This window comes from Aphis gossypii, chromosome 3 (genome assembly GCF_020184175.1).
Source record: "Aphis gossypii isolate Hap1 chromosome 3, ASM2018417v2, whole genome shotgun sequence".
Lineage (NCBI taxonomy): Eukaryota > Metazoa > Arthropoda > Insecta > Hemiptera > Aphididae > Aphis > Aphis gossypii.
The window spans coordinates 14,003,120-14,031,119 of NC_065532.1; the positions used below are offsets into that span (position 1 = coordinate 14,003,120).

At 24.4% G+C, this 28,000-nt stretch overlaps 2 protein-coding genes across 4 annotated transcripts in view; one reads left to right on the top strand and one right to left on the bottom strand.

The window, feature by feature from the left end:
- LOC114130276 (B-cell receptor CD22-like) overlaps positions 1–28,000 on the top strand; it is a 332,047-nt gene that overhangs the window by 97,305 nt on the left and 206,742 nt on the right. The gene's annotated exons all lie outside the window — the stretch shown is intronic.
- Positions 13,810–27,946, bottom strand: LOC126551227 (uncharacterized). Its single transcript, XM_050204076.1, has 2 exons — positions 27,645–27,946; positions 13,810–18,751 (listed from the first exon to the last, which is right to left on the bottom strand). The coding sequence occupies exon 2, from the start codon at positions 18,629–18,631 to the stop codon at positions 14,753–14,755; it is 3,879 nt and encodes a 1,292-aa protein (XP_050060033.1). The 5' UTR covers positions 18,632–18,751; positions 27,645–27,946; the 3' UTR covers positions 13,810–14,752.

The window sequence follows — 28,000 nt, forward strand, 5'->3', positions numbered from 1 at the left end:
TATATTTACGTCCAGGCAATTGATCAAGTCTATTCCATATGTACGGAATTCTTTGTGTGTTTAAATATGGAAAAAAACAATACAAATATAGAGTGGAATAAATCAACTAGTAACTGTTGGATGTAGTTTAAGTATAAAAAAAGTCGTGATTTCATATCGGTTTAGTTATTCAATTTAAATAAGCCCAGGTATTCAATAATAATAATAATAAAAATAATAATATGTAATTCCAATATTTATTTATTAGTTTTTTATTAGATTATTAATTTATACTAAATATGAAATTAAAAATCATTATACTTCTTTTGGTTTAAATTGTGATTTAGTTTAAAGGATTAAATATATGTATATATATATATTGGTCTAGACAGTTTATAAACTGTTAAAAAACTAAGGTGACTAAGTCTGTTAATTACGAAGGCGTTAATTATATAGTATAGTCTATCTGTTCTCTTAATTAACATTGTATATAAATATTTTACTTTTAATATTTTTTTTTTTCATTATTTCTGTATTGAAACGCTATTTTTTGTATGCATTTATACTCAACAAATTTTTTTTTTTTTTTGATAGTTGATAATCAAATGTTAAAAGAAAATATTATTTTATATGGCGTCTTAAGCTTTAATTTTTTCTTACAGTAACTTTAAAATTAAAAGTATGATTTTTATTTTTGATATCTTAGTAGGTATATCGTTATACGATAGAGAATACGATTAGGTAATGATAATTTAGATATATTTTGTAGTTTGTTTTGTTTAATGTAGCTCATAATTTAACAAAGATGTTTGCAACAACTAAAATCAATAATTAATAATAATTCATGGTACAAAATTTGAAAGATAATCGAATCATGTTTAATATAAGTCCTAAACTTTATTCAGCTGTATTTAAATTAATAAGATTAAGTTAGATAAGTTTGTATAACTATATTTATATATTAGTGCGGGGAAGTAGTGTATAATGAGTATAGTTTATTAAATATGACCATATATTTTTAATACAATTATAAATTATCGTATTTATAATGACCTTGAATGGAAAAGTATTAAATAGAAAATTTTTCTAATGTGAATATATAATATACAATAAACATACATCATTTTGCATTTTGCAGATTATTAAGTTGTTTCTTACTTTTTATGTAAAAACTAAAAAAATTCGTCATATCAAAGTGTTATCTAAATAAAACTTCTAATCTATATAGAATATACTATACTAATTTTTGAAGATTTAAGCTATATCTATATATAACTATTATAAAACCAAAATATTTATCAATTTTTTTTAAAACTAAAGGAAAAATAAATAAATGTTATACAGCTTAGACTATCAACTATAAAAGTACATAGGTAGTCATTATTCAAAATTCAAAATTTATTAATATTTTTTATGGTAGTCGACTATTTGCATTAATAAATTAAAAAAAATGTATAATACATAACAGAATAATTATTATTTATCACTAATTATTTCTATTCGACATTAATTAATCATTTACCGTTCTTCTTAAATATTATCTATTTCTATTATTTAGTTGTAAAACAACCATTTAATTTAATGACATTCAATAATCATTTAATCGTGATTATTATATTATAATTTATTTACCTATTCTATTGAAATTTATGAATACAAATGGTTTTAGTTTTCTTTTTAAATAGTTTGTAAACTATTATATTATAAATATGACATCAGATGTCAAAACACATTTGTCTATTTCATATTTTCAAGTAAACTTTAATCGAAATTAAATTTCGAATAGTACATTTAACATTATGTACTTACATATTTTAATATATTACTTTCTGTTTTAATAAGATGAAAATTGTTAAATAATACAATGATAATAATTCAAACATTATACCCGTGTCGATTTTATAATAATGAACCCTATATATGTGTTTGTATAGGTAGTAGGATTCACATGTTCATATGAAATATTATGTAATCACTCAATTAAATATATCATGAAAAATGTATTAGATGATATAATGTATAATCATTGTCGAATAAATTTTTTTGAAGAGATAGAAAATCAAGTACAAATGTGCACTGTTCAGTTATAAGGAGTAAACGAACAATGTACATATTCTTTTGAATATTGTGTGTTCAATTTCCTGAAAATAATTCCACAGCTTTTCTCAGCACTAACGGCCTTAGAGCTGTTACTTGTGAAAGGTAAAATGGACACCTAGTGTTAAGTCGTGCGGGGCATAAATGTGTTTCCCTCAAAACGTACAAGAAAAGTAATTTCCCTTTAGACGACCAAACCTATACATTCACTGTAAAGTGTTTCTATTGGGCAGTATTCACATTGAATAGACTACGATGAAAAAAATCTTTGACTATTTGAGAATGTATTATGGCTATATGCTTGTTAAGATCGACGTGTATTAGGCCCGATACAAATTTAAAGGATATTAAATAAAATTTTTTAAGTCTCATTATGAATAACGTAGATTTGAGTAATGTTTAATACATTAGACATGGTACAACAAATGGTATTGGTACAACATTTATTTTTATTTGTGTGTGATAAGTAAGAGACCAAAATAAAAACACAAAAACTTCATATAAATCTTAAACTTATGTTAGTTTATGAGATTAATCAAATAATTTAATTCTAAAAAATTAATTATTTAAACTTTAAATACCTGTAAGAGTTTCGACGACTGATTGTTGAGATTTTCAAAAACTTTTATGGTTAAATAATGCACGCACTTAATAGTATTTATAAAATTAAACTTTTTTTTAAATTTCTATACTAAGCTTTTTTTTTATAAACATATCATGCATATACAGTTAACATAATTTAATTAGATAATTGGTGAAAATTTCAAGTTTCTAGAGAAACATTATTTTTTTAGTACTAATCAAACAACTAAAATACATTGAATTAAATAATATTACATTTTTTTGATCTCCAAATTATAAACAAGATATACATTGTATTAAAATTATAGACAAATATAATTCTATTTGTCCAGTTATTCAGTTGCTTAATCGAAAAACCTATATTTTTAGCTGCTAGTATGGAAGTAATTCGATATATTCATGTCTGAAATATTGTAATAATTTTATTACTAAACAAAGATAAATTTAATGTCTACATATGGTTTCTGTATTCTGTACATCGTGTAAATTAAATAGAAAAATATACGTATTAACTTTATCCTATTGGTCTATTATTAGAAATATTATTGATAACAGTTATTCAATTTATCTATATAAGAAATTTGATGTTAGAATTTGAATTGAGTCAGGGAAAAATTATCATTTACCGTTTGAAAAAAATGTATTAATACAAATCAAACAATGTACATATATTATTATTAATATTGTAACGTTAGTCCTAAAGATAACATTTTATTTTGCGTTTAAATAAGTAACGATAAAACTATAAGTATGTGATGATGATACGATTTTAACGTTCGTGTTATTAGATAAGCTTAATATCGTTTAGTGCTAATTTTCATTAATTTTATTAATTTACCAAGGCGTAAATATAAACCATAAAATACACATGCATAATAGATAAAATTCAGGATAAGTGAAAATAAAAGAGGATATTACGTAATAGACGTTCACATCGAAGCTTCTTTCAAGGAGATAAAAAAAAAAAAAAAAAACTAAAACTAAAAATATAAAAAACATCATTTAGTCTACCTATTGTTCTTTATTGGTGACGCTTAGAAGAATATATGAACCCTTACAATGCTCTAACGCAAGCGAAGAAAAGTGTGAGCTTAAACAAAATTTACAATAGATAAAGTATACGAGATTTTTCAAAATCAATAATATGGTTGGATAAGACAATATTATTACACGTAGAAGGAAAGTTTATAAAATTAGTACTTACTCATAAGTGAAATAAGAACAATCCGTAAGGAGATTACGTTAAAATTAGACTGATTAAGTCCCAAATACAAAGACGTATATAAGATGAAGTTGAAGGATGAAGAGTTGGAGAATGAATATGCAAAAGATCGAGTTCTTCGAAATCCTTTGAAAGAATCAGTAAAAGTTATGAATGGCTCGCGAAAAAAAAATAGCAACGAGAAATAATTCAAATTTTACATATCATAAATCTTAATAAAGTGATAGTTACTCCAATGATAAGACATTAGCCTTTCAAAATTGTCCAGGCGGAGTAGATATTAATTTCGTGGAGGAATTTATTTACTGTCATTATAACCCGTTTAAAAACAAAAGGGTTCGAACTCAAATACGTTTTTCAGATGAAAAAGTTTCTCCTATAAATTATAAGCGGATGATTCGGATGGCATAAATTAATTACAAAACAACAGAACGGGGCGGAAAGGGTTTTTACTGATCTCACAAGAACTTCTGACAAAGAACTTTCCAGCCTTATATTATAAAATCATATTGTTTTATTTTTAAAAGCACTTGGGTGGGTTGAATGGCTGACAAAAAAAAAAAAAAAACGACCGATGAAGAAAAAAACCAAACTTTGTTCGAGTACCTTTCACGGACCATTTAATTTAATAACATCAACTTCTTTTTTCTTCTAAAATATCCTCTTCTATATAACGTGGTCTTGTATTTACGACTCTGTTGAACATCTTACACTTGTTTACGTATTTTGGCTTTAAAGTAGTAAATAGGAAAAAAAAATACTTTTATTTTACTTGCCAAGTTTTCTGGTGACATGTCAGTTATCAGTGTGATGTATGTATGTACACAAAAATAAATTATTCACAGTTCTTATTTTTGAGATGCTTTCTATATTACACTGTTTATTGGAATATTTCTGTATTATATTTTAATTAAGGGTTGCATTTTAATTAGCAGAAAAATCGTAAAAAATGCACTAGGTGTACAGTTTTATGGTGAAGTATATTTATATATATATTTTTTTTAACTTCAATAATGAACTATTTATTCTAACTTCTTGTTACGAGTATAAATTAAAGATTAAAAAAATAAAATATATAAACCAGCTAATTTTTTATGTAGACAAAACAATTATATACGTAGGTCGTAGTATACTCAATATACCATTAAAATATTTATTAATAAAATAATACATTTTCAAAATAAATAATAGAATATATAGTGTGTTATTAATATATTATAAATAAAATACCATTTGTTTGTTTATGGTACATCATTATTTTATAATATAATTCTGAAAGTTTATTTTTGTCAACCTCATATTATTATATTATCTTCTTATGTATATGTATATATATATATATATATATATATATACACATATATTTTTTTGTTCAGTTAAAAAACAAATTACACAACCAAAATAACATTAAACTTTAACACGCAAGTTGTGCATTATGTTGTATATTATAATCACAAGTTACTGACAGTCAAAATATTATATTGTCTTTAAAATTATGCGAAATCCAATTGGTTATTGTAAATAACTAGGGAAAGTCTTTAAATATTTATAAAACTAGATTGACTAGACATATGAAGAATAAAAATATTTTTTTAGAGTCAACTAGGTACCATCAACATCCTTAAAAAACATATGATTTTAACTATATTTTTTAAAATAATATTTTGGTTTTATTGGTAGAATTTGATTTTCTTAAAAATGTGCTTTTGTACATTTAGTTAGGTATAATATAATATGATATATGATATAATAAACTAAAATATATTTAGATTGGTAATAACATTTAGCTATAAATAAGTATTCGTTTATTATGTATGTTTATTATTTACTAAACTTTCATTTTATTTAACTGCTGATTGAATTTGACTACAGCTGACGTATCTATTTTTTTTTATTTATCGGCCATGTTTAATAATTTACTTAAGTGAAATTCAGCGAAATATCCAGGTACACTTGTAACTGTGAATATATTTTTAAAGTATAGGTATACTTTAATAGTTATATAGTAAATTTTGAAATACACATTAAGTGGCTATTATTCTAATATTTTAATAAAGAAGTTAATATTAGAAGTCAAATTTAATAAAAATTGATTTTTATATCATAATGAAATACAACGCAACTCATTTAAATTCTGTGATTACATGAATATTTAAATTTAGTTGTATCAATTCTAATATTTGAAATTTAAAGCCCATACATTTACTTGTAGAAACCATTATTCTTCTATTTAATAATTATTTAAAAGTTAATCAATTGCAATTAATTTGTGTTAATTTGTGTTTGAGAATTGATATTAAATTTTCTTGATTATCGATATGGTAAAATTTTATATATTTATCTATTAATATCATATGCAATATCCATGCATAAGATAATATGTATTTTTGTATTATATATATTTTTATCTACATATGGTATACAAAAATGTACTTTTGTATTATGTGGGCATGAGGCTTATTATAGACTCTGGGAAACTACTGATTTATTTAACATCAAATTTGTAAGTGTTCTTTTACCTAGTTTTTCAACTTCTATAGGTAGCTATTGATTATATAGTTCATATATAAATTTCGTTTGGTTCACGCGAAAGTTAAATATTATTTTGCGTATAATGTATATAGTATATAAATATGTATAAAGAGAAAGAGATACTATTGGTTTAAAAAAACAAAAAAAAACTAAATAAAAAATATGTTTACAGACTATCTGACCTGTAATGTGCGTTGCTATAGAATTTTTTTACATACATAAAATGTAGTGTATTTTATTTAAATGTACACAAAATAACAATGACCATAAGTTTTAGCTTATAGAATTAAAAATTGTTTGACCGATTTGGGTGGAAAAGTTAAAGACTATTTTATGAGATATTAGGAAAGTGTAGATAGTAGTTGAATCACTTTTGAAAACAAACTAAGTTTTATATTCAATCCACCACAGGCGGATTGACTTCTCAGTTAAATTAATTCACAAAACGAGGTACACCGATGGAGATTTGCCCGTAAACTGTCAACTGAGATACATTAAAACCGAGATACTATAGCGTTGTATTATTTTTTTTTATTTCTTCACTGACAAAGTCAAGTATATAGTTTACACACACACACACACACACACACGAGTATATATTATATTGTTTACACATTTTTGGTATTCCGACATAAAGATAGTAATAATTAAATATATAATAGATAGTAAATCGTTTAGTTTTAAGTCGATAAGTTTCTTAAGGTATTTTTGGAAAATACGTCTCATAAATTTATTATACAAACTCATCGGCGTATATGGTGTACCAAATCTCAAAACATTCATTTCACCTGAATAGATAAATGCCAAGTCGAAATAAAATAAAGGACGGTAATTTTTTTGTTTTGTGTTGTCATCATTTTTTCTTATTATTTTTCGGGATTCTTCTATTTCAATGTTCGGGTTTATGTTCAAATCTTATGTGGACAGATAAACATAAAAATAAAAAAAATCAGGAACGCTAATACTTTAACGAATAGCTTCATAATGGCTTTATGAATATTTTATTTCTATCAATATACATGTTGTATGCTTTGATATTGAAGACTGATACCCGGACTGCTGACGTTGATTGAAATAATCCATGACTATTGCCATAACTGTGACTGAGTACAATATGCGATATGATCTGCGAAAATGCATTAAATATGAACGAGAACAATCATTTTATTATATCAGTTTAAAACCGAAATAATTATGAATTATGACTTTGTATTGAAGGTATTATCTGAATTAAAATTATATGCATTACTTTCTGCAATGGTATATATTTTTAAAATTTTATACTTACATTATGTTTGTGTAAAATGATATTGATTATATCATTTGAACTTACTAAATTGTTGTGCTTTAACAAAAAGCAATATTTTTTTTTTGTCCATAATGTAGATATTGAAATCGTTGTATTAAACACGTTTTGCAAATTTATAATATAATAGTGTAATATCAGGTATATATAATATTTAGAGCGGTAGTTTATTACTTATGATTTTAACCAGATGATAAATATTAAAATAATAATCATTGGAAATAGTTGATAAAATTTTATATTCATCTTCGGTACTTAGTAATATCTTATTATTTGTTGAGTTTTTATTACAGTTGCATAGTTTTATTATTATTAAAAATGTACTTTTGTTCGTTCAATAAATTCAACTCAATAGAATATAGATTATATTGAATGTTGGTAATATTTTAAAACCTTACACCTTATCTTCAGTTTGAACAGTCATACAAGTAATATCATTGTTCAAATCCTATACGAATAAACTTGGGGGAATATTACAGTCTCTTAGCAAATAACAATAATAGTGTAAAATATCTGGCGTCTTTGTGCGTTTATGAAGGAAGTGTAAAATAGTAAGTTCGGTCATTATGGTATAGTATACTATGCATTTTCTATGAACAAAGTCTACCATCGACAATGTATTATTTCGATTGAATAAGACGAAAATTATTTGTATATTCTAAGATATTATTCTAGTATCGACAGGAATTTCAGCTGAATGCATTATTTATATAGAAAAGAACAATGGAGTCAAACGATTATCGATAGTATATAAGTACTATTATAAATATTTATTAAAATCAGTTTATTTTCATTAAAATAAATATTCAAATTAAAAATAATATATATTATTCCTGTATTATTTTAAATAATAATAATAAAATAATAAATTAATATTATAATAAAAAAATATGATATAAATAATTTAAACCAAATTTGAATAATATAAACAGTTAATTTATTCGGTTTAATTAATTATATAAGTTTTAGTAGTAAAATTAAAAAATCTCGATAATCAGATTCATAGGTAGTAAAATGCATTCAATATTATGCTATATACTTCTAAGAGATAAATTAATTATTTAAAAATAATTTTCTTTAGTTTATTAGTTGGTTATAATTGTTTTGAACGGTTAATTTGTACAAAACATTATATTCATATTGAAACAACAATATTATAAATATTTTTATTTTAAACGTAACATTTACTAGTAAAGCATTTTCTTTTAAACAACCAGCTTTCAGCTTATTATATTTTCCCAAATGTCTTTCTTTTCTCGAGAAGTTATGTCTGATAATGAGTTTCGATGTATTATGTTGATAATATTAAAGGTGTTTATTATTTGGATATTTGGATGGCTTTTAGTCATTTTGAGGTTTCCACGTATTCGAATGTGGTGGATTACAGAGGCAAAGAGTTTAAAAAACTCTATTTTACTCGTTTTACCTCTAAGTTTTTGTAGACGGGCCGGGGACTCTTCGTTGTTGTATCGGAGAAACGATAAGAGGACAAAAGTAACATCGACCGCCAGCGCCACAGCCGCAGGTACAATAAAACCGAATTAATGGCCGCAATTAAATTAGTGCCTTTTGCACGGCTCAGCAAAACCCCGCCCATCACGTATCCCACCACCCTCTACCACTTGTCCCACCAACCACTGTCACTGTCGAGCTACTTACTTCTACGATTAATATCCATTTTTAACGTGTCCCGGAAGACACGAGTCTGTTGCTGATGTCTTGGAACGACGAGTCGTTTAAAACGGTCGAGGAAATAATGTATTCCAGCTGAATTGGCCAGGGAATATGATCGGAGCATCGAGACAGTGAAATTCTAAGCTGAATTTATTTATTGTAATAATTAGTATTTTAAATCTTCAAACACGAAAACAAATTGTTAAGACTATTTAATCGTAAATAATAATAATATTGATTATTATAAAGTTGTACAAAAAAAAAAAAATAATAATAATATTAATAATATTAACAAATAAATGAAAAAATTTTCAGAAAGTAGCTTTGCCTATAAACTGCAGATTCGCATCGACTTAATCATATAATGTATAATATAATATATTAATAGTAATACTATAAAATATTATTTTAATATTTCTAATAATAATATACATAATAGTAAAACGTTTCAATTGGATACAATTATTAGGTATTATTTTTATTAAAATTTAATATAATTTTAATTTATTTCTTAATTTCCAACACAAATACGTTAATTAAATATAGTAATAGATATAATAATTAATTTAACATAAGAATTGACTTTTAAATAATATAAAAAAGTAACCTATTATTATTATTGTATTTTGGTCATATTATGTCGATATTATTGTTTAAAACTGAACTACATAAGATACGCACACACTTATGTACCGAAATTGCCTATACAACACGCCGGCTAACAGATATAAAATATGGGTGATATAATTATTATTAAAAAAAAAGCGGGTAAGTGGGTATCGCTGTGCTGTACATTAGGTGCCGTGTGGATCACTATCATATATTATAGGAGTGTTAAATTTGTATCATTGTATACGAAAAACGATTCTGAACGAAGATGATTTGTTAGCCTAGGATATAATTTTCAGTTGTTCGTAAAAAAGGTGCTTTATGTTTTAATGGCTTGAATATACCAAAATTTAAGTTATTTTATAAATATTGTGACCTAAACTTATGGAAAATCTTGTATTAAATTTTCAACTCTTAGCTACTTATACAAACATTTTTATGATTCATACCTGGAAAATAATTTGCAAATATTCATGGTTTTGACGAATTTTTGTCAATATTTGATGTTCAAATGTTAATAAAAAAAAAAAAAAATTGTGCTATATATATTCTTATAATTTTTAATCACTATAAAAATAATTTATGAGGAACTTTTTAAAATTTTCAAGTATTTTGACTCGGCCAAAAAAATTTTATCGACACTTCAAAAAAAAAAAAATGTTCAGAAAAATTAAAAATTTCAGTCGTCTATAAATAGCTCAAAAAAAGTCAAAATATTTTGAAAATTAAATCATGTAAAAATTTTCGAGTATCTACGGCTTATACTTTTTGAATAATAACAAATATTTAAAATCATTATCGTTACGCTATTTCGTAAAAATTTAAAATTCAAACGCACTTAAAATTTTTCCTATAATGATGCTTCGAGTTTTCTCTATAGATACTTGAAGGAAAACTTAGTTTTGTATTTTTAATCCTTAGTTATAAAAACACAAAAATTTTTATGATTTTCAACTTCAAAATTACTTGCAAATTTTCGCATTTTCGACAGATTTCGTAAAAATTTGAACTATAAACGCTTATAAAAAAATTTGACAAACGATTTTTTTTAGTTACAATAGGAACAGCTTATAATATAAGGAACCTTGTATTAAATTTTCAAAATTTTTGAGTCATCCGAAATTTTTGTTATTGACACATAAAATTCTCATGAAAATCGAAAATTGCAGTGGTCTATAAATAAATCAAAAAATTTAAAAATTTAACTAACATTTGATGAAAGTATTTACAGTGATTAGTTTTTGAATTACAACCATATAAAAAAATCGATTGATTTGAAAATTGTTGGAAAATGTTTACTTTTGACCTTTATAATTCACCAAGGATATTCACTTTGTAATTAGAAACCACCCCCAAAGTTTGAAATTGAAGTATTATTTCGTCTAGTTATGCTGTACACAGACACATAAAAAAAAAACATACAACATTGTAAAATCAATACATTCATCACTCCGTTCAGAATCTAAAATGTCGAGAGTAACGAATTAACTATTATTGTAAAAGTTATATTAGTAGCTCATTGGCTAAGTCTTAAAATTATATTATAATTAATAATCTAAAAATGACTATTGCCAATTGCTATTGTAAACGAAAAGCATTTCACAATCATGACGTATAATTGCATCAATACAGTAATTTTTTTAATAGAAAAATATCTTTTTAGATTGCAACAATAAAATGTTTTTTGCAAAAATAGATTTTAAAAAAGCCGGAAAAGTTTTTCTGCTAAATATTAGGACCTAAGAAGTAGGTAATTAAGATGGTTTTATGTTAAACTTTGTTTTTAATTACAGCAAGAAAAGATTACGACGACTCTTATATTCAATTTTCAAACCCTAGGTATTAAACTGAAAAATATTATGAACCTTAACTATAAAGTAATTTTCACATGTTTACGATTTTGATTTGATTTGATTTAAATTTGAACTTAAATCGTATTAAATAAAAAATAAACTTAAATATGTACATATTTGACATTTTTTCATTGCTGTGATAATACACCAGACATTTTGTATTGAATTTTCAAGGTATTTGTTATGAGAAATATACCTAACACGCACAAAAAAATTTTAAATGTTAATCTTATAAAATATTTTAAACAGTGCCAAAACATTTTGAAAACATTTTAAATCTTTACAATTATTTTTTTTTAAACTGTAGAAAAAACTACTGTTTCGTACATATATCTCGTTTTCTTGGTTAATAAAAAAACATTAAAATATATAATATGCTATTTTACTCATTAAATTTTATTAAAAAATTGCGATTATACAAATTATTTTTTTTCTTTAATCTTTCAATAAAATATTATATTTGAATTAATTTCACTGAAAAATATTCTATTACCTATCTATTATTACTTCATAAAATATTCATAAACCAATTTCACATTAACTACAGGACTTGTCAGTCGTTAACAATGATCGTCTACTTTTATAAAACTTTTCAAAACACCTTTATTTCGTTGTAACTTTGTACTTTAATATATTAAATAAAACAAACGAAAACTCTCATCTTTCCATTCTATTGTATGATTTACTACTACAATATGTAGGTAAGTTCCTATCTCACAAAATACAAAACTTTTTTTTCTTAATGCTTATCACGTAATTTATTATACATTTTTTATACTTTATTAAATCATAATTACAATAGTTTTGTCAAAAACTTCAAATTAACAATGATTTTTATGATTTTTTTTTAATATTAAATGTTGCTTATTTTTTTTTTCTAAAATTTATCTCTCAGCCTCTCTAAATTTCTTCTATATTTATAACATCGGCTCTATAATTTCTGATATAAAATTTCAAAAGAAGAGTTTCTTTCACCGTGATCGTAACTCTTTTTCACGTTACTTCTAATGGTCTCTTAGGGATTTCCATACGTTAGATGGTTTTAATGGCATCATTTTTCCACCGCACATCCATATAACGCTGTGCTCTTTCTTAAGACTGAAGGCTTAACTTTTTTTTTATAGTTGCATTTTTTAGAGACCATTAACGAAGATCATAAAAAAATGATTGTAATAAAACCAAAAATGTGACAAGTATCAGCTAAAAGCATTTGGTTGTTGGGAGCTAAATATTTTTTGACGAGCATTATTTATATTTTTGTCTAAACTATAATATTTATGTAACATATTAATAATTATCTCTCAATACGCAGCTTAGATAATCGATAGGGACTCAATGGAAAGAATATAATTTGTATATAGTTATTAAAAGGTTGTAAGTTAGTTGAAATAATAAAATCGCTTGTTTTTATACATAAGAATACAAATCAACAGAAAATTAATTTTTATGTTAGATATCGTAGTATTACAAACAACGTGTATTGTCTTTTAAATTTGGTACTTACGTCATTTACTGACAAATATTTTTTTCCTTTGGCAAATTTTGAAAAGAAAATCGTCGTCGATTAAACGATCGACTCGCGCATAAAAGTTTTGCCAATATTAAAGATTTGGCCCCACCCAACTAAATAGAAACCGTTAATTAGTTTTTGAACAGATACGCAGCTGAAGGTTTCCGTAAATTTAATTAAAAGAGAACTGACCCGACGGCTGAAAAGTTTGATGGTAAATACATTGGTGCACAAATGAACATAATATTGTTTTGTACATGTACAACTGTGGCCCAAAAGCGCACTTACCGGTGAGTATATGTCTATACAATATATATATATATATATATATATATATAAGTAGATAGACTATATTCATTCTGGAACAATTGGATTTTTATACATTTAAAAAACGTCTTAAAATTAGCTTAAAAATTAGCTTATTTTAACATTTTTTCCTTCCAAATTTCATTACTTTTTGTATACAAATTTCATTGATATTTTACTTTTATATAAAATTACATACATTTCTCGATATAAATTTATATAAATAAATTGCAAACAAACAACACCAATTTCCGTTTTTTTTAAATATGTACAATATACATAAATTATATATATATATATATATATTATATATATATATAAATTGCTTTTGTTTTCAAAAATTATATAGCTTGTTTACAGCACGACTTTAACTATTTCGTTTATAGAATAGTGTCATTATTTCGTAATATCAAGCTTATGACGTCATTTTTATAGTATTTTCTGGAATCTTCTAGATTAGTACCCCGTAATATTGTGTCATGTTTTTCGAGGTTATAAATATAACCCACCGCTGAGTTTTTACTCATTTGCGGGTATACTGTAGTCGTCCTCAGTCGTCCAAAGTACTATGACAGTTTATGTACATAATAATTTTTTCAACAGAGATCTTTCAAGTGTCATTTGTTTACAATTTAAATATTTACAAATAAAATGTTAAATTGAGATGTTGTGTATGTTGAATTGAGATGTTGTGTATTTTTGATTGAGATCTTGTGTATGCTGGATTGGGATGTTGAATTGTAATGCTGTCTTTTCTGTAGATGTTGGTTTGAATGGTGGTTTGTGACTTTTTGTAGATGATGATTCCTCTGTAGATGTTTACTTGTATTGATAACCTTTGAAGAAACTTAGACTTGGAAAGTATATTAGTTGTATAAAACAAAAGAATTATTTTTAATTTTGTAAATAATTTTTTCTTATAGATAATGATTAATGATAATAGTAAAATCGTTAATTTTTATGAAAATGTCAAAGTTTTAAGAGAATTGATGAATTTAATAAAAACCTGTAGAAAAACTATAGTTAATAATGATTCAATATTATGTGAGTTATGATGTTATATTAAGCATCATGTTAAGAGATTATATTTTCCTAGTTTTATTAATAGCTTTTAAGTGATTAATAAAATTATCTTTCTCTTTATCTATACTAAAATGTCCCCAGGCTAATGTATTTGTTTCGCCCTTTATTAAGTATCTTTTATCGTCAAACCAGTTTAGTCCAGTTTTAGTCTGTTTTACTGTATGAATTTCATGTTTTTTACTTTGTATCATTGCTTGATTAATATTTTTACATATATTGTTTTCTAGACATATTTTATAATCATCATGTGTTATAATATTTTTAACTATTCCATTTTTTACTCCTTTAGCTTTTTTTATTTCTATATTAGATGTAAAAACTTTAATTGTATAAGATTTCGATGCTAATCCAATAAATTGTTCTATAATTCGTCCATTTAGTTCATCTTTAAATTTACCTATTACTTTTTTATTAACTTGAGGGATTCCATAAACGTTATATTTATCATAACCAGATGTATCATACTCATTGATCATATCTTTCATATCTTCATATAAGTCTTCTGTTTTTACTGTAATTATTAATGAATCGGTATCTCCATAATTATAACGTATTTTATCTCCATATCTTTCTTTCAATTTATAATAGAAATCATACATTACAACTTTCGAAATTTCAAGAATACATACACCTATATACATTGGTTGATTAAAAATAATTTCTGTTTTGTTCATTTGAACAGCAGCTAAATTTTTGCTAAAGAATGTAGATTTTTTAAAATTAGTTTTTGAGACATATTTAGTATATTTAGTTTCTTCTGAAATTAATTTTATATTAACGTGTTTTCTAACATCCATCATTGATCTTCCAAATACTGAATTATTCATTGTTTTATAAAATGCTATATCGAAATCATTTGTTGCCATCTGTCTTAACTCTGTATTTTTATCTATATATACTTTCATCCAATCAGATTGACTAAATTCAATAACTCTATGTATTTTTTTTAGTCTTAAGCCTGCTCTCAAAGCTTGCTGTAGATTTGAGTAATGAATAACATAGTTATTTTTATCATATAATGTAGTAAATAATTTTGGTAATTTTTGATTATCTATTATATTTTCAGGACAGTATGGTAAATCGTTATGTTTTGTATGGAGTTCTTTTGGATAAATTAAATCTACCTCAAATAAATATCCTTTTTTCTGATTATCTTTCATTTTTAAAATAATGTTTGCGTTAAAATATATTGGTTTTACCCACTTAAACCCACCATATGGTAAATGTTTTGACATTGCATCCCCATATAAATTGTTAGCATCTAGATATTGTATATATGTTGATTCTTTATTTTCATTAAATTTTTTTCCCATATATTTATTATTTGCTTTACTATATCTGTTTGAACATTGAGATAAACCCCCCCTTTTGGCTCTTTCGAACATTAATAACATATCTATATCAGTTAACAATTCGATTTTTTGTCCTGTTGTCTTAAGCATACAATCCCAGGCAAATCCTGGAGTAGTATAATACCAAGCAGGATCTAGTCCATATGTTTTTAATGATTTTTCTCTGAAATACTCCATTATATCAGCTAGTAAAATTACATCTATTATATTATATAACATATTAAATTCTTTTAAATTTTTTATATTGAAATATTTCCAAATTTCCGTAGCATAATGATATTCATCATCACTAATATGTTTATTATTCAGTAAGTTATAAAAAGATTCTTTTGGAGGTAATTTTGTTTCTTTATATTTATCTACAGAATTCATATAATCATATGGAAAAGCTAATTTTTTAGTTAATAATCTAAATAAATATACCTTTTGTAATTCAGTTAAATTACCAGGTATTTCTTTCTGAAACCATTTCTTTAAAATTTTAAAATTATATAATTTCATACTTTTGGCTAATTCTGAAAGTGAGTTAGATAAAAATTTGTAAGAATCTAAAAATCTAAGTTCAATATTCTTTGTAGAATACTGTATTTTTTTGGAAAATGAAATATAATTGTCTTCATTATTTGGTAAAAGGTCTATATTATCTGTATCATTACCTAATTCTCTGACTAATAAATGAGAATCATATCCTGAAAAATTATGAAAGAATACAGGAATAAATTTTGGGACTTTATAATTTAGATTACACCTATTATGAGCAGCTCCTCTATATAACCCCGTTAAATGATCATGATCTCGAACCTTATCTTCAGTATATAATTTTTCTTCACAAATATGGCATATTGTTGCATTATCATATTCTTTTTTTTGTATTTCATTCAGTTCTTTAATTTTCTTAATTTTATTCAAATATTTTTTAGATGCAAGTATAGCATCTTGTTTTAAATATTTATATATTATTTCCGGAGAATCTTCTCCAAAGTATTCTAAAGAGCATTGTTTCCAATCATTATCACTATTGACGTATACAATAAAGTAAACAAAACTTATTGCAATATGTTTCTGAATTTTAATAGTACTATATTTTTCTTTTTTATAGTTTATCTGTGCTATAATGCTTTCAAAATCTGCATAAATTACAAAAGGTACTTTCATTTTATGGTTATAATTTTTAAATTTAATAATTTTATTTTTATATGGTAAAGTAATTCTTGCTACTTTATTTGATTGACAATAATTCTTATGATTTGATAGTTTTAATTCAGTTTGAAAGCTATTTAAGCACATTCTACAGAGATATCTTTTTTTATGATCTTTTGTAATTTGATTTCTAATTAAACTCCATAATTTCTTGATTAAAATATAATGTGTGTTATCTTCATTCTTTAATAGTAATAAGTCAATATGCACTCTTTTTTCATTTTTGGTTACAGTTAATGGATTGATTTTGTAAAATTCATCATGATGATATACATTAATAGATAGACCTCCTTCAATTAAGTTTTTTTTATTTACATTGTCTACAAATCCAGGTATTTTATAAACTGCCATCGGATATTCGATTTTAACTTCATTAAATATATTTTTATATTTTTCATATTGGTATACTCTTTGTGGATTATTTCCAGGTGGGTATAAATGAGCTAAAATTGACCATAAAAAACATTTATTGTCTTCATTTTTTACATTTACAGTTGATTTCTTATTAGCTATCTTATCTGGGGTTCTGATATATGTACTACCTCTAATAGGATCATATTTATTAATAGCAATATTAAGGATGTCAATTGATTGTAATACCCAATTAGAGCCTGCTAAGTTATCAGATACACGTTCATGTTCATATAATATTTTATCATTCATATTTATATATATTTCGTCCATATTTGATTCTAAAAAAATTTCATAATTTGTTGTTTGTAAGTATTTAGATTCTATTTCAGGACTCTTCATAGTACAATCTTTTTCATAGCTTCCAATAACACATAAATTAACTTTTAAGGCATTATGTATTGTCAACCATTTTTTAATAAGTGATAGCACAGGTTTCTTTACATCATCCATAAAACTTGATAAATCTTTAGCTCCATATTCGTTTTTAATTTTGAATTGGGTATATCTATTTTTAAAATTATCTTCATAATATACTGGTTTGTATTTATTAATGGATTGTTTTTTATTGGATAATACTATTATGTCTTCATGGAATTTAAATGGAATACCAGTCAACCAATAATTTTTTTCCTCATTAGTTAGTTCGAAAATAATTTCTAATCTTTTTTCAATATATATAGACTGTTTTATTTTCTTGCTTAATATTTTATACAGTTCTTTCAATTTTAGTTCCTCAGTTATAATATTTTTCCCATTCTTTATGCATAATTTGTAATTTCTTAAATAGTGCTTTATTTGATTATCACTTTCGTTTGAGTATTTATTATGTTCTTGAAAAAATTTAAACCATTTTGGATTATGTATATTTACACCTTTATTCTTAATATATCTTATTGATATTTGATTGTGCATTATTTATTATTTATTATTTATCAGGTTTATTTTTTAGTTTTTGAATTCTTATATTCCTTAAATTTGCTTATACAGACTTGATAAAACCTGTGTTTTCTTTGTCCAATAATCAACAAATATCTGTTAAGAAATAAAGTGTATATTAATTTGTGAAAGTTAGAAGTTTTAAAGTGTTTTTAGGATTAAATAAGCAATAAATTCATCACATACTACTTTATTACCATCTTGATCAGTGATAGATAATTTAATGTTTTTAAAATTCATTACATTTAAAGGAATATATTTTACATCATTAGGTATATATTGGCCTTCATTATCACATTTTATAACACATAAAACATCATCATCTCTGTGCAAATATTTTTCAGTTTTATGGTTAGAAATGGATTTTTCAATTATATCACAGTGTATTTCCAGGAATTTATTTACAAAATAATGACCAAGTATAATATCCGATCCAGTATGTGTATAAGTACACTTATCATCGAATCCTAAACTTAGTCTTAAATTTTCATCCAATAAATAATAGCCATTAGATGTAATTGAAATATAGTTGTTTATTAGTTGTATTTTTATACTTGAAGGTAATAACTTATTTAATTGAGCAATAGTGTAATTTCGCTTTCTTAATATAATATGGTCATATATAGTCTCCATAGTACCATTTATATCTTTTAAAAAACCTTGTGTATAAAATTGTAGTTCAATTGTACCAGTAACAGTTCGATTAAATGGGGACTCAGTTGTATGGTCTGTGATAAAATTAAACAATGGAATTCCCAAGGTATTTAATAAATAACTATCGAAATCATATTCATAGTTAGTTGAAATCTTTAAAAATTTGTTAACTATTGTAAGTTTAGTATTTCGAGTATTTTTGTCACAGTTTAATAAGTCTTCAATTTCCCTTATTGAATAGATTCCAATAGGCATTTTATAAGTAGTCAGTACTAATTTTTCTGTTTTGACTGTAAACTCACAGTCTTTCTCTATATTTATATAATGCTCACCATTTAGAGGATAGTAAATCATACTTTTGTTACTTATTCTTATAAAATTTAGATCCTTAAAACCTAAATATTTCTTTAAGTTTTCGTCTAAATTATAACAGCAAGGAGATTCAATTTTTACTTTTTTACCAACAAAAGATATGACTAATGGATTGATTAATGTGTTTAACTCTCCTTTAGTATATTGTCCACTTTTTATGTTAGTTACATTGTTATTAATTGTTATTTGGCAATCATTTTCAATTTTAATTAAGTTATAAGAGTTAGTAAAAGATATAGCATACAGTCCAATAGACATATCATTATTTTCATTGTATATGTAATGTTCTAAATGAATAGATCCATTTATGATTTTAATTATCTTCATTTATATTAATAAAATTTATTCAAATTCCATCAAATGGACTGTTTGTCCATTATTAAGATTTTTTTTACCTTTATATATAATAAATATTTCAAAATCGTTCATTTCGTACAAATATTGAGAAATAATATCTAAATATTTATCTGGTAAAATGAGTTTATATTTATTATTCAGTATTACAGAAACTCTGTTTCCAAATTTAGTGTTAATTATTTCAAAATCATTGGCCTTATACTTTTCATCAACGTTTAAATCTGATAATTTAATATATTCATACTTATAGCCTTTTTTATTTAATCGTGTTATTAAAGGAATTGAGTCAGACATTTTTAATTTTTTTAATTTTATTTTAAATATTTAATAGGAAAAAATTTAATAGAAAATTAAATTTGATAAGTTTTCCTTATTAAATGGATAATTATGAGATTACAGCATTTCATTTAGATGATAGTAGATCAAGATCAATATTTCCAATACCTATGAGATGTTTAATTATAGGTTCATCTGGATCAGGAAAAACTAATTTATTATGTAATATTATTCTTAAATATTGGATACATTATAAGAATCTTTATATTTTTGCAAGATCAATTGATCAACCAATTTATGAAAAACTGAAAGCAGTATTTAATAATATAGATAAAATTGAAGCGCATATTACTGATGATGGTATAATATCTGTTGATGATTGTGAGCCAGACAGTTTAGCTATTTTTGACGATTATATTTTAGGTAAACAAGATAAAATTAAAGAATATTTTATAAGATCCAGATCAAAGAATATTTCATGTATTTATATAGGTCAAAATTATAGTTTATTAGATTTACAAGTAATCAGAACGAATTCTAACTTTTTGATTATTTTCAAGCAACCCAATTATTATATTAAGAAAATATGGAGCGATTTTATGAGCAACGATATGACGTTTGAAGAATTTAAATCTATATGTTCAATTTGTTGGAAATTAAAATTTGGATTCATATCAATTGATTTAATAAATAATCATATTTACAATAAATTTGATAGTCTGAATGTAAACGATCTAGGCTGAACGATAGACCCGTTTATAGAACGATAAACCCGTTTATAGAACGTTAAACCCGTTTATAGAATGATAAACAACCGTTTTTAGAACGTTAATTAAATTTTATTTTTATTAAATGGATATAGAAAGAATAAGAAAAGATCTTGAAAACAAGATTGATAAAGTAAACAAGATTAAAGCTGATAATAAGAAAGTGACAAAAAGAGGAGGTAAAATTACGATTGAGGAAGCAGATAGAGTAATTCGGCTTAAGGATAAATTGAAAAAGATATACAAAAATGCAGCTTTAAAAAATATATATTATGAAGAGGAAAAGGAAAAATCTTTCGGACCTGTAACAAATGAATTAAAAAATATTGTTAATGCTGTAAATGAAGTTAAAGAAATAAATATAAAAACTGATGAAGATATCCAAAAAATGTTGGTTCCATATAAGCGACCGGAAATTTTACAGTTAACAAATGATGCAAAAACACCAATTAAATCACCTTTAGGAATTAAATCGCCAATTAAGAAAAATATGTCTCCAAGTACAAAAAATACTATAGTATTAGGTCCATTAACATCAAAGTATTTACCAAGAATAGATGATTCAGTTTTTGGAATATATTACAATACTCCAAAAAGACAATATATGATTGGAAAAGATGTAGTAAATTTTAAAGATGATAATTTAATTATAAATGGAAAAATATATAAGGGAACAGAAGGATTATTTAGATTATTAGTATATCCTTTATACGCATCCCCTAATTTTTATACAGAAGCAGATTTTGAGAATTATAAAGATATATTAATTCAAACTGATTCAATGTATCAAAATAATGATAAAGGAACAGGACATGTTAAATCAAATAAAGGAGATAAATATATGAAAATGATTTCTGGAATATTTTATGGATTACCTGAAAATATAGCCAAGAAGGAAAAAAATAAATTATCAAAAAAGATAGAAAATGATTTACAAGTTGAAGATGGAGAAAAGGAAGGAGGTGGTTTGGGAAAATATTCAGAAGATCAAATAGAGTACAAATATATTCATAATTTAAGAGAGTTATTAAAAAGATTATATTTTATTGCTAGTGAAGAAAAAGCAGGGAATAATAATTTTGACAATGAAAAACTTGGTGTTGTACATTTTTTTAGTAAAGAACTGGAAAAAATAGCTGTTACTCCTCAAGGTATTGACTATTTAATTTCATATGTATCGAGTTTACCTGAAAAAGTTGTGGAAGGGTCAGGACTTATGAATAATTTATTAAATAGTAAGTTTATGCCAGAAATTCATTGGCCAGGATATAATTATCTTGGGCCATTCACTGACTTAGAAAAAAATAAAAAACCAGTAAATGAATTAGATAAAGCTGCTATGGAACATGATTATTTTTATAAGGAACATAAGGATATTAAGTCAAGACATATTGGAGATAAAATTTTAGAAAATAAAGCATGGAATAGATTTACAGATCAAAATGCATCTTTAGGTGAAAAAACTGCAGCATTAGTTACTACAAATGCAATGAAAGTGAAAAGATATTTTGGAATGGGATTAATTTAATAAAATTATTTCTTATTAAATGAATTTAAATCTAAGTGATTCACAAATTAAAAAACTTTCAACAGCTTTTAATAAAGATACTGATGTAACAATTCAATTAAAATACACTCAAATTGAAAATGGCAAAAATATATTTGATTTAACTGATCAGCAAAAAAATAAATTAAGGAAGGCAAAAAACAATAAAAAAGGTGTAAGATTAGTTATTACAAATAAACAGCTTAAAAATAAAGTAGGTGGTTTTTTACCATTAATTATAGCAGGTATAGGTGCTCTTAGTGCTTTAGCTGGAGGAGCAAGTGCAGTAGCTAATACTTTTATAGATGTAAATGACAAGAAAAAGAAACGAGAAGAAACTGAAAGGCATAATAAAGAGATAGAAAACAATATCAAAAATATTAAAACATTACAAATTGGTTCAGGATTAAAAAAAAAGAAATTAAACCGTTAACAAATTATGATATAATGAGTTTTGGAAAAAATATTAAGAATTTTAGAGGTTGTTTTATGAAAGATGAGTTACCAAAAAAACCTTGGAAAAATGAATGTGGAATATTAAATTTAAATAATTCTAATCAACCTGGGTCACATTGGGTTGCCTGGGTAAAAAATGATAAGAAAAAAATATATTTTGATTCATATGGAGATTGCAATCCACCAAAAGAAGTTGTTAAATATTTAGGAAAGGACAATTTATTTTATACTACTGGTGAGTTTCAAAATTATAATGATCCACCTATGTGTGGTCATTTGTGTTTAGATTTTATTAGTAATTTTAAAAAATATTATTAAAAAATTTTCCTCATAAATGGAAAGTATTTTTGGTAAGTATGACAAGGATATTATTCGTGAGCAGGATAAGATTTATGGACCCACGTCTTTATCAAATCTTAATTCTGTTAATCAAATCACAACTTTTAATATAAAAGAAGAAAATAGTTTCTTAAATATTAAAAAATCAAAATATCAAATTTCTGGCCGTGTTTTGCAAGCTGATGGTACTAATTATCCAAAGGGTTCGAATATAATACTAGTTGACAATTTTGTTGCATTTTTATTTACACGCATTGAAGTTAAAAAACATGGTAAAATAATAGACACCATTGATAATGTTGGAAGATGTAGTTTGATTAAAGGTACTATTAGTTATTCTGCAGACCTTAGTGGACCAACCATAAATTGTGGATTTCAATCAAAATTTACAGGTGGTGGTTACTTTAGTGCTGTTGGTAAATTATCAAATTTATGTTTAGGATTTTTTAAGGATATACAATATCCAGTTTATAAAGGTGGATTTGAAATAAGTTTTTTAAGACATTCAGATGATGATGCTTTATTTAGAGAAAAAAATGATAAGAATGAATTACCAAGTGCTGGTAAAATTATTATTGATGAATTTAATATTAGGATTCCATATGTAGTTTATGATGACATGAATAAAATTAAATTGATAAATGAATTAACTTCATTATCTCAAAGAAATGAATATATGTTTATTTTTAAATCATGGCAGTGTATTGAAGAAAGAAGTATTACTGGCAAAACACTCACCAAAGATATAACAAATATGTATAGAAATGTTCATAATCCATTGTTTGCTATAGTAGCTTTTCAGACAGATAAATTAGATAATCAATTAAAAGATCCAATACAGTTTAATAATTGTAATCTGAAAAATATTTGGTTGGATATTGATAGCATGAGATATCCAGAAGAATTATTAAATTTAGATTTTAAAACTGAAAAGTTTAATATTGCTTATGACATGTTAATGGATTATAAAAACGTTTATAATAGATTACATCGAGATTTATCTTTAATGTATATAACTCCACAGCAATTTAAGGATACTCGGCCATTTTTTGTTATTAATATGAGTAGGCAACCATCACAGATCTCTGGATCTAAAACTAGCATTGTCTTACATGCAGATTTCAATGAAGATGTACCTGCTAATACAATATGCTATATTTGTTTAGTATCTGGTACAGAATTTTTTTATGATCTTGCCAATAATACAATTAGAGAAAATATTTAATAATAATATCTTAAATAAATGGACTATTGCAGAAAATGTAAATCTCAAACTAGAAGCATAGGTATTCCTGAATTTATTAAAAAGAATAATAAATATAGGAGAATATCAGTATGTAGAAAATGTAAAACTAATAAGAACAATATCTCAAAATCACCAGAGATTATAGAAGTTTATGAATTATTTAAGCCAGCTCGAAAACATTTTGAAACAAGACATTTTATACAAAGAGGTATAAATGATACTTGGCAAGCTGATTTGTACTGCTTTTATAGACCAAAGTCTACAAATAGTGATCCCAGTTATAATTTAAGGAATAAACATAATGAAATCAAAGTTAATGATAACCATAAGACATTGTATAAAGCTAATAATGGTTTTAAATATATTCTTAATGTTATTGATACATTTTCTAAATATGTATGGTCAGTTCCTTTAAAAACAAAAACTGGATTGGAAGTTGCTAATGCATTTTCACAAATATTTAAATATGATGTACCGAAAAATTTACATGTTGATAAAGGTAAAGAATTTTATAATAAAGATTTAAAGCAAATACTAAACAAACACAACATAACAATGTATAGTACAGGTACCGATAAAAAGGCTTCTATAATTGAACGTTTTAATAGGACATTAGGTGATAAATTAAAGAAAGTACTTTATTTAAATAATGTATGGATCTCTGAATTGCCAATGATTATTAACACATATAATAATACATACCATAGAACAATAAAGATGAAACCTGTTAAAGTTAATATGAATAATGAGAATAATTTACTTAATAGTGTTTATAATTATGATATTAGTAATTCTATACCTAAATTTGAGATAAATGATAGAGTTAGATTATCATCAATAGTTGATGTATATAGAAATAAATTGAGAACAAATTGGTCTAAGGAAATTTTACAGTTGAAAAAGTTTTTAAGTCAAATGTTAATTATTACAAAATTAAAGATGTAGAAGGTACAATTTATGAAGAAGAATTACAGTTATCATTATTATAACCTTATCATAATCTTTGATAGTAGTATCATTACATAGAGTAATAGAGTAATAGTATTACCATTATATAATATGTGATAGTAGTGCCACGATATAAATTATTATTTTATTACTTATAAATGAATAAACTATATTGTTTTAAGTGTAGACAAAAAACAGATAATGTTAATCCACTAATAATAAAATCTAGGCATAATAGGAAAAGGTTGTCTGCAAAATGTAAGTTATGTAAGAAATTAAAATCAGGATTTATTAAGTGAGTAATTTTAGTATTTAAATATTTCATAATATTGTTGAATCAGATAATGCAAGTTATAATATTCTTTTTTTATTTTTATTCTATTTAATAGTAGGTCTTTTACAGAATCAACGCCTTCAATTTTGAATTTTGTAATTATATTATTTACTATATCTTGAAGTTTATTTACTTTGTCTTCTACTCCCCAGATATATATTGCATACTGTAAGTGAGATTGAATTAAAGCTGAGTATACTGATTTCTTAAAACTTTTTTCATTTAAAATATAGAATATTGATAACTTTTTTTATTACTTATTTTGTTAATTATTTCATTAACTTGGGTGGTAAATGTTAGTTTTTTATCAATTATACATCCTAAATACTTATATTCATCTACATTTTCTAATTCAGGACAATTACATTTATTAACATTTGTACACATAAAGTCATGAATAATTAAATTTTTATTTGAATACTCTTCAGAAAAATCAATGTATTGTGTTTTAGTAATATTTATAGACAATTTATTCTCAACAAGCCAATTTATGACATTAATTAAATCTTCATTAGCTTTTTTATATAAATCAACATGATTATCAGCTTCGATAACTAACGCTGTATCATCTGCAAATAGTACTAATTCACCATTGATTTTAATTTTAGCTAAACTATTAATATAAATATTAAATAACAAAGGACCTAGGGAGGTCCCTTGGGGTACTCCACAATTAATAATTTTAGTTTCAGACAATTTATTTTTGATTTTTGTACAACATGTTCTATTATTTAGATATGATTTTAATAATTCCAACATATCTCCTCTTATACCTAAATTATCCAACTTCCTTATAAGTATATTATGGTCTACTGTATCAAATGCCTTTTTTAAATCAAAGAAAATTGTCATTTTGTATTTTTTTTCTGTTTGAATTAGTGATGTTAATTTTAAAATTGCTTTTTCTGTATTTCTACATTCTCTGAAACCAAATTGTGAATTAGAAAGTAATTTATTTTTTTCTAGGAAATTAATTATTCTTGAATAGATACATTTTTCGAAAATTTTTGATATATTTGAAATTAAAGAAATTGGACGATAATTATTTACGTCATCTTTTGGTAATCCATTGTTTTTGTATATAGGCGTTATTATTGCATGTTTTAATTGTTTAGGAAAATATTTTGTATTAATAAATAAATTAAATAATTCTGACATTGATGTGGCTATTGAATCTTGATTATCTTTTAAACTTTTTACATCTATATTATCCCAACCTGGTGATGTTCTATTTTTTAATGAGCTAATTCTTAATTTTATTTCCTCAGCACAAATTGGTTCAAAGAAAATAGAATTTGGATTAATATTAGATTCAGATTTAATTTTGGAAAAAGGTATTTTAGAGGCCAAATCATTACCAATATTAACAAAATGATCATTTAATTTATCACAATTAATTTTGGCATCATTTTTATATTTATTAATTTTTAAAAAATAATATAGCAACTCCCATTGCTTAACTGGATTATTTTTATTTATTATGTTGATTTGATTTTTAAAATAATTTTCTCTTGAAACCTTGATTAAATGTACTATTTTTGATTTATAAATTTTACCTAATTTATTATTATATTTTAATAACCTATTCCGAATTTTAATAGATTCAATAATAGCTGGAGTAATCCATGGATTTTTACTTCTTGCTGGAATTAATTTAATACCTCTAAAATTTTTTATACTTTGTATGTACTTACCACACTTCTCTTCCACGTATTCTTGAATTGTTGTTATTGATCCGTTGGGTGTAGTTGAGACCATGTCTGTCTAAAGATTCAGTATCAATTCGCTGTTATAGTACTTTGGACGACTGAGGACGACTACAGTATACCCGCAAATGAGTAAAAACTCAGCGGTGGGTTATATTTATAACCTCGAAAAACATGACACAATATTACGGGGTACTAATCTAGAAGATTCCAGAAAATACTATAAAAATGACGTCATAAGCTTGATATTACGAAATAATGACACTATTCTATAAACGAAATAGTTAAAGTCGTGCTGTAAACAAGCTATATAATTTTTGAAAACAAAAGCAATTTATATATAT